The 8974-nt window shown below is 54.6% G+C and overlaps 1 protein-coding gene across 1 annotated transcript; it reads right to left on the bottom strand.

The window, feature by feature from the left end:
* Window positions 1-124: 124 nt before the first annotated feature.
* Window positions 125-1287, bottom strand: LOC118151204 (filamin-A-like). The gene has a single exon (XM_078350066.1). The coding sequence runs from the start codon at window positions 610-612 to the stop codon at window positions 163-165; it is 450 nt and encodes a 149-aa protein (XP_078206192.1). The 5' UTR covers window positions 613-1287; the 3' UTR covers window positions 125-162.
* Window positions 1288-8974: the final 7687 nt, after the last annotated feature.

The raw sequence follows: 8974 nt of genomic DNA, 5'->3' as shown, positions 1-8974 counted from the left end.
GACCCTAGCAGGGATCTTCAGGCTGAGGTCACAATGACTGCCAATGTTGGCCACTGAAGGAGCCTGACGCCTGCACGTGATGCTCTTTCACCTGGCCCTCGCCTGTCACCTTCACAGAGAAGGGGCTGCCTGTAGGAAAAAAGCACAGCCCATGCCCTCCAGTCACACACTGCCTCTGGGCCCTGGTGTGGTGAGGGGTGCTGCCAAGGCACTGCTGCACTCACGGGGCATGTGCTGGTCAGCAAACTTGATGCTGATGATGTACTTGCCAGGCTCTGTGGAGCAGTAGGTGACCCTGCTCGTCCCATCCTCCAGGTCCTCTGTGTTGATGTCTACCTTGCTGGGGCCCTCAGTGGACAGGTTTAGACCACCAAAGCCTGGGGGATGGAGAACCCTGAGCTTGGGTGCCATGTACAGTGTTCCTGCCCCAACTGGTGGGCAGCAACTGCCTACCTGCATCTCGGGTATCAATGATAAACTCTGCAGGCTCAAAGGTGTGACCTTCATGGAGGCCCTGGCCAGAGACCTGAATGTGGCTGGCACGCCGATTTCCGACTGGCTGATCACCACCGGGATGGGGCTGCTGGCCACGTGTTGGCCATTTTTCTTCATGTGCACCAGGTGCTCCCCTGTCTCCTTGGGCACAAATGAAATCCCTAGGCACAGGGAATGGCTGTCAGTCGGGGAAAGCGTGGGTCCCCACAGACTGCCTCCTTTCTGAAACTGCTGGACCCCCTCAGCCACTTACCAACGAGGCCATTATGCAGTCGCTTCAGCGAACAGGGCTCCTCCCATCCTGAGGGCGGGACCACGGTGAACAAGCCATCCTGAGGGCGGTGGCCATCAGCAGGCTGAGGTCAGTTTCTGAGATGTTGATGGGGATGTCGATGGCGGAGCCCACCTTTAGGTGAGACATCTGCATGGAGTCGTCACCTGGCATGGAACAGGGCAGCCATCACTGTGTCCAGCCACGGGAGACCATGCCCACCCTGCCACCTGTTTGTCACTGCTCCCAGTGCCACCCATCTGTGACCCGGACAGTGAAGGGGCTGCCTGGGATGTGCTGTTCATTGTACTTGACCAGATACTGTAGTCACCCAGCAGCATAGGCAGGTAGGAGACGCTGCACGTCCCATCCTGGTTGTCAGTGCAGCTGATTTCTGCTTTGGACAGGCCCTCGACGGCCAGAGATAGGCCCTCTGGAGAGAGCCGTGGGTAAGCATAGGAACTGTGCTGGGGACACACAAGTTGTTCTCCAACAGCCAGGTAGAGGCCAGGGCAGCAGGGCGGGGTCCAATTTGGGAGTGTCCCGAGTCCAGCCCTTAACCTGGTGAGGGCATCCCAGGCACAGAGCTACTGCTCATCCTCTCCTGCATCCTTGGTGTTGACAGTGAAGGTGGCAGGCTTGTTCACTACTCTGTGGGTGAGGCCAGGCCCATAGGCAGTGACATGGCCACAGTTGACGCAATCCACATAGAACTGCAAGGGGCTTCCTGAGGCAGGAAGAGGGGCCTTGTGGAATGGCAGCCTTGTGCATCCCCCAGCCCCATCTCTCTGTGAGGTGGTGACAGAGCAGTGGTCAGAGGCAGGGCAGGCCCACCTGGGATGTGCATGTTGTCATAACGCATGTCCATCTCATGCAGGCCAGCCTCTATGGGCGCATACCACATGGTCATAGTGCTGTCTTTGTTGTCAGTGATGGCAGGCTGTGCCACCTTGCCTGAGGGCATCTGAACCTCCCCTGTGGGGCAGCAGGGCTGAGGTTAGGGCAGCTTGTTGGCATGACCTGGCCTCCTTGGCTCCCAGGGCTTCTTCCCGACCCCACTCACCTGTGATCTCACCCTTCTTGATGGTGAAAGGGATGACAAGGTCAAATGGCCTCAGGCCGGTCACATCCAGCCCATTGACACCCACGCAGGGTCTAGGTGAGGGGCAATGGGAGTATCTGGGGCCCCTCCTTAAACCTGGTATGATAGGACCTCACAGAACACCCAGCTGGCCAGCCCCAGTTTCCCTAGCTGGTCAGGCCATACCCAAGTCTGCTGGCCACCCTGGGTGTAGGTGTACTGTGGGGCCAGCTGCTGTAGTAGGGGCTGCACCGAGAGGGCTGGTCCCCAGAGCCTGCAGGGCAAAGCACAGAGCTGTAGAATCTATTGTCACAGAGAGTCCCCAAGGGGATAGGCCAGGACCTGCCAGATTCCCCTCCTGTTCTACCCTCCTCACCGTCACTTGGAAGGGGCTGTTGGGCACGTGCTTGCCACCAAAGTGCACGCAGATAACGTATTTGCCTGGCTGGGGGGCTGTGTAGAAGATGTCGAAAGTGTCATCCTCATTTTCCACCACATCCACATCTACCTCCGAGCCATCAGGTGTGCGTGCCCATGGTACAGGTCACTTTGCCTGCTGCCTTCGTGTCCACAGTGATCACCGTTTCTGCCCCAATCCGGATGGTGGGGCCAATGCCAGCACCTGGTGGGGCAGGGTGGGACCCTGAAGGGGGGCCAGAGTATGAGCTGGGGCTCAGGTTGCTCCCATCTACCTGCCGCCCACACAGGCCTCTCCCTGCCACCACCAAGCATAGCCAGGCCACCAGGCCTCCTGTCCCACCCCGCCCCACCCCGCCCCTCCAAGCTGGGATGACAAGTCGTTTCTCAGAAGGCAGGAAGGGTTCTTCTGACCACCTCAAGCGCCCACGTGGGAGAGGCCTGACAGCGGCACCCAGGTGCCTGGGAGGAAAAGGTAGGGCCCACTCCAGCCTAAGTGTTGGCAGCTCACCCAGCCACTCTCTTGCCTACTCAGCCTCACCAAGTACCACAGCCCACACTGCTGAATGCCAGCATCTGGCTGGGCACACGGCTGCCTGTGCCCCTGTGGCCTGGCCCCGGCCCCCATTGCTATGTGTGGACGCAGTGAGGCAGAGTCCTGCTGCAGCATGGGGGGATGTGACACTTGCCTGCCCACCCCCCCAGGCCTGAAGGTGAAACCGAAGTTTCCTGACAACTGAGAAGGCTCGTGGTGAAAAGCAGCCCGGTGCAGGCAGGAGTGGGAGTGGGGAAGCGGGAGGCAGCAGGGCTAGCACCCGAGCAGCACAGCAGACTTGGCAAAGTGGGAGCAGCACCCAGGGAGATAGGGAACAGGAGGCCCAAGCTACAGGCACCACTGCTGGGTGGTGAGGGTACAGCAACTGAGCAGGCTCCAGGGCCCTGGAGTGCCTGAGGAAAGGGGAGGAACAGTGATGTTATGATCTGGGGCTCCACCGTGGAGGCATAGGGGCTGTGAGGCCCATGAGGCCTGGCAGTGAGATGGCCCCGCAGCCTGGCCTCCTGCCAGGGAAGCAGCCAGGAGCACGAAACCCACTTGAAGGCCAAGTTTGAGGGGCCCTGCCACCAAGTCCCACTGTCAGCCGATGGCTTCTGTTGCACTAGGCTCCATGCTGGCCTGCGGCAGCCCTGCACCTCTCCCGAGCTCCAGACCTGGCTGCCTGCTGTCCATGCTGCCCTGGGAGGCTTCCCTCATGCCCACCCCATGCCATCTAGCTAATGACTTGCACTTCAACCTCACGGGTACCGGACTCTCCCTGCTTTCCCAGCCCAGCCACAGGTCTCAGCCATTCCATCCTCAAACTATGCCTCCTAATCTGGTGCTCACTGAAGCCCCATGGCCACCAAGCCAGCCCTCTGGCTTGCCTGGGAGCAACTTCAGCCCCTTGCTAGGCTCCCTGTCTCCATTCTGCACACAATAGCCAGGGAAACTGAGGCTACTGAGTCTTGCTCCCACCCCCGGCCCTCAACATCAGCCTTTCCTGCCCTGCACACACACGCCTGCCACCTCACTCCTGCCACAAAACTCTAGCCACCCTCTAACCCTCTCCTTGGCCACCTTGCCCAAGTGCCAGGCCTGCAGACTCTTATCAGCATTCCTGGGTGTCCCTGTTGAATGTCTGAATAACTGCTGGGAAATCAGGGAGGGGGAAGGAGGGAGACAGGCCACAGAATGCACTTTGGGGCTCTGAGGCTGGGCTGCGCCCTGCCATGCTGGCCACCCAGGCAGTCGACACTGGTGCTACTGCACTACCAGCCAGCCCCACCCACTCATGCACTTCCCCCAGCCAAGGATGCAGAGGCCCCCGGAAGGTGGGGATGGGAGTCTGTGGATCTGGCCAGGGCTGGAACCCCCATTGAGTCAGGGAGATCCCTTGTTGCTCAGCCCATGCAGGAGCCCTTGTGCTTCCCTGGGTGCCAAGATCCCAAGACCCCAAAGTCCCCAGTGGGGTGCCTCTCAGCTGCAACCTTGAAGGAGAGAAGGCTGGATCAGCAGACCAAATCATCTGTAAGGCAAGATCTTTTCAAAGTACAATCTCCAGGTAGGGCGGGGCATAATTACCCGGTGATGTCATCTAGTGCAGGTGTGCCAGGGTTGTAATCCATCCTCTCCCAGGGCTTTAAAAGGAGGCCGTTTCACAGTGTGGAGAACCTAACATCGAGTTCAGTACAATACTGCCTCCTTCACTCCTGCCCCAGAGCAAGTGGCTGGATTGGAAATAAAACCACCCAGGCTGAAGAGCTCAATCCATGATAGGTTTGGATAAAAAACAATGAGCTAGCCAGCCAATGAAAGTAACGTGTCCACAGGGCCTCCAGACTAAAGACACTGGGTTGTAAAGAAGCTGTCAAATAGGGGACTCAAATTAAAAATTTCATCTCCAAAGCACCATGCTACTCGGAAGTCTTGGTGTAACGATTTACTCCAGGCCATCTTGTGTATGTTAATTAACTTCCCTGAGCCTCGGTTTCTTCACTAAATGAAAAAGAATCTAGGGCCAAGCACAGGGGCTCACTCCTGTAATCTCAACAGTCTGGAAGGCCAAGGCAGGAGGATCACTTGAAGCCAGGAGTTTGAGACCAGCCTGGGCAACATAGTGAGATGCTGTCCCTACAAAAAAAAAGTTTTAAAAAATTATCCAGGTGTGGTCGTTTGCCCCTGCAGTCCTAGCCACTCAGGAGTTCAAGGAACAGTGAGCTATGATTGTGCCATTGCACTCTAGCCTGGGAAACAGAGCAATACCCTGTTTCTAAAAAAAAAAAAAAAACTAAAAGAAGAAACACAATCTATCAAAGCCTATATAAATGAAAGGTATTTTGATGGTGTGACAGCTTTTATTCATATTTAACCGCTTCCTATAAAAGATTTCTAAAGCAGCGTTTCCCGGTGCATGTTCCTTAGGGCATTTCTATGACACCTAGAGCACTAGTTTCATAGAGCATAACAGGCATTTCATGAAAAAAAAAGCCATTCAGTTTGAGACACACTGAGCTAAACCAAGTTAAACAGATGACTGCGGAACTCACAACCTTTCATATGCTAATGTACATTTCCAGGAAGGCAAGGTGTAGTATATTACAGTTTTAAAAACTTGTTTAACAATGGACTCTTTTCTTCCTGGGTTATCTTACGGAATTTAGTGGCCCAAGAAAGACAGTTCGGGATGCTTATCTTTAAAACGGGATTGGCATGGCCACAAAAGTCTTGTAGCTTTCAGAGCTTGTTTTTCCACCTATGAAATCAGGATGATGACACTATCTCACAGGGTCATAAAGCTGAGATGAGACGATCCACAAAGCCTGCCACAGAAGAGGCCTTCAGCAAATGTGAGCATTTCTTCTCTAAAGAGAGAAACTGAATAAACCTGGAATGCTTGCAGTGAAAAATTTTCATGAAACCACTAAGCTGGGTGCAGTAATGCCCACCTGTAATCCCAGCTAGTCAGGAGGCTGAAGCTGGAGGACTGCTTGAGCCCAGGAGTTTGAGACTAGCCTGGCCAACATAGTGAGACTCTTCTCTAAAAGCAACCACCAAGAAACTAACTAAATAAATACTTTTTAAAAATGTTAAATTCACTAGTAGAAAGTTTTCTGTGATCACTGGAATTGTCTGTAAAAATTATTTTTTACTCTCTTAAAGAGCAGGGACAGTAAAAAGTCCCTTACCTCTGAGAGCCAGGGGACAGGCTTGTTCCACTTCAAGTAGCTGCTGTTACTGCTTCCACCTCGGTCAATTTCATGCTCCTAGTGGAATAATGAAGAATGAACTTGGTAGGAATATCAGGAGGAGAAACTGCAGGCAGGACAGGGTTGAGGCCCCTTGGAAGTGTCCATGGGGAAGCAGAGGTCCAGGAGGCACAGCGCCTGCTCACAGGAGGCATCAGCTCAGAGCACGCTTCCATCTGTTATTCACACGATGTCCCTGGGGAATACATCTCTGTACTTCCATCAGTACGTGCTCCTGAGTTTCCCTCACTTTTCTCAATTTTCTGTCTTCCCCATATTGGAAAAAAGTTTACCCATTAGGTTGGGACCTCTTGAGGGCAAGGGGCTTGGCTCCCTCTTTCTCCTTATCCCCTAGCTCTCTAGATTTGGGTTCAAACAAGTGGGAGCCCCTCAGGGATACCCCAAACCCTCCCTACTGTGCAGGTCCACAGGTTCAGTTTGACTCTGGTCCAACTCTGGGATCCATATCTGCTCTACGCTCAGCTTTGGGGCTCCTGACTGAATGAGACCCCAGTTTCTCTAAACTGCCTCCTTAGGGACCGTTGCCTCAAGAAACACTATAGGGAAATGCTCCACTACAAGTCTATACTCCCAGCTACGGGCAGGGAGGAGTGTGTGTCCACCTTGTCACCTCTAGTCTCATCAGCAAGCACAGCTCAGCACAGCCCTCACCCTACTGAGAGGCAGCACATGCCATTGGTAGTGGAGGTCACAGGCCCAGAGTGGTTCCAACATGGGCAAACTGAACTAGGGGACAAGGGCAGATACCAGAAAACCCAACCCAGTGGCAGCCCCAGGCTTTGAGAAGGCTGGATGACACCTCTGCAGCTCAGCTAGGAAGTCCCGAGGCCAGACTAGGATTCAAGGGGCTGTTTCTCTTCTGCTTGTCCTCCCATGGAGTAGTGGAGGTTACCCTTAACTGGGCAGAGCACCTGGGGACCCATGTTAAGGCACCAGCAGGACAATGGGCTGGCCGGTCACGTACCTCAAGGCTCAGCCTCTGGGGGTGGTAGAACTGGAGATGTGGGTCCACAGCTGGAATGTTCTTGCTGGCCAGAGCTTTGGCCAGTTCTCTCCAGCTGCCATACCCTGCAGAAGGGGGAAGAGAGGAGCCTTCAGGCCAGCGTAATCTGGAAACCTCATACATCTAAAAGATGTGGGAGGTAAATGGAGGGAACCGTCTTCCCTTCTGCTCCTCACCCCTCTTTAGAGGGTGAGTGGGAAGTGGGCAAAGCCAGGGGCAGGAGATAGCTGCAAATTGGCCAAGGTCCACAGGGCAGAGAGAGATAAGCTTACATCCCATCAGCAGTTGCCACCTTCCAGAAACCAGAGAAGGAGCCAGGCCATCTGAGCATGGACCATGGGCCTCCCACTAAGGGCTCGTTCTCCTCCGGTTGCCTCTGGAGGCCAATGTCTCCCAAAAGCTGCTGTGGAGAGATGGTCATGGCAGGTGGTACACTCTTCCCTTCCTGCTCATTCCTGTGCCCTAAGCCCGGGAACAGCAGGTGGTTACTTATGGTGGGGGGACCCCCTACCACTGATCACTGGGTTGCTGGATGGAGCCAGAGCTAAGGGAGGCAGGAAAGGGTGGGCCTGGATGTGGTGTCTGTCAAACAAATTTATAAACCACTGGAGATACAAGATTAGAGGCCTCGCTTATTTCTGGAGTCATCGGGAGGCTGCATGGGGCTGATGCTGTCTGCACCCTGAAAGCTCTGGAACAGGCTGGCTTGCACACATCTGGGAAGGCAAAAAACCAAACCGTGGTGATAGGGAGGGAGGGAACAGGAAACTGGGGGGTACACGTGCATTCATAAGTCAGGAGGTGAGGGCAAGGGAGAATCAGAGTCCCTCGGTCAGCCACTGCTGACACTTCTAAGGACCAGGATCCCATCTGAAGGGAGATTGCTGGGCTTTGAACAAGTGGAACCAAACCACTGTTAGTCACAAACCAGAAGCATGGACCACTGAAAGCCGGAAGAGGCTTTCAAGATCCCCTCATCCTCACTTCAAAGGAGGAAAATGGGACCCAAACTGGTCAAATGGCTAATCGAGGCTCACTTAGCAAGTAGAGACAAGGCTAAGACGAGGACCCCAGTGTGCAGATGGACCTCCACAGAGCCTCCCCTCTCCCTTCAACAGCCTCAGTTCACCGTGATGCCCCCAGGACACTGTGGTGGGCACTGCTTGGAAGGAATTAGCCTGACAGCCCCCAACCCCTGGGAGCCAAGGGTTGACAGTAGGCAGAAGTGTCACAGAAACCCCTATGTGAGCACGAGCAGAGACACAGACAGCCACGTGAACACAGAACACAGAGCACCACCCACAAATATGGGCATCACCGAAGATGGCCCCCCACGCTGTGCACGAGTGTTTATGTAACAGGCTCGGGGACGGGCGGGCACAGGGACTGCACGCTGGCACGCTGGCACGCAAGTGTGGGGTGAGAGAGCTTTCTTACATAGTTATGCTGTGTGTGGACCCTGTCGTGCTCGCTGAGTGTCTTACAGGCGTGATTTCAACTGAACCTTGTTAAGAATCTCCCGAGAGGCCGGCTCCATTACCCCATTTTACAGATGAGGAAAGAGTGCTCCGAGTTTAAAGTCACAGAGCTCGTTGTTCAATAGCCAGGATTAGAACAGAGAGCTCCTCTGTCTCACGGGCCCACATTTTCTCATTCTGCCTACATTTTCTCCTGTGGGCACTTTCTGGCATAGACTTTGAGGTGTGCCACCACAGAGGCCTCAGCAGGCGATCTGTCTCTGGGTTCTGCAGATGTTAAACCTCCACTCGTGTTATGGTTACAGGGATTTCTGCAGCTTTAGCCCTCTGCCATCAAGGTCTCTCCTGTTTCCAGGCTGGCCCAACTGGCAGGAACAGGTCCAATGAGTTCAAGGCAGGGGTGTGTTCTGGGGAAGCAGGATTCT

This window comes from Callithrix jacchus, chromosome 15, assembly GCF_049354715.1.
Source record: "Callithrix jacchus isolate 240 chromosome 15, calJac240_pri, whole genome shotgun sequence".
NCBI classification, from domain to species: domain Eukaryota; kingdom Metazoa; phylum Chordata; class Mammalia; order Primates; family Cebidae; genus Callithrix; species Callithrix jacchus.
The sequence above is the reverse complement of the archived record's forward strand: the minus strand, read 5'-3'. Positions and strand labels throughout refer to the sequence as shown.

Bases quoted from the DNA above. Each gene is read 5' to 3' on its own strand.
- LOC118151204 (XM_078350066.1), bottom strand. From the start codon at position 612: ATGAAGAAAAATGGCCAACACGTGGCCAGCAGCCCCATCCCGGTGGTG.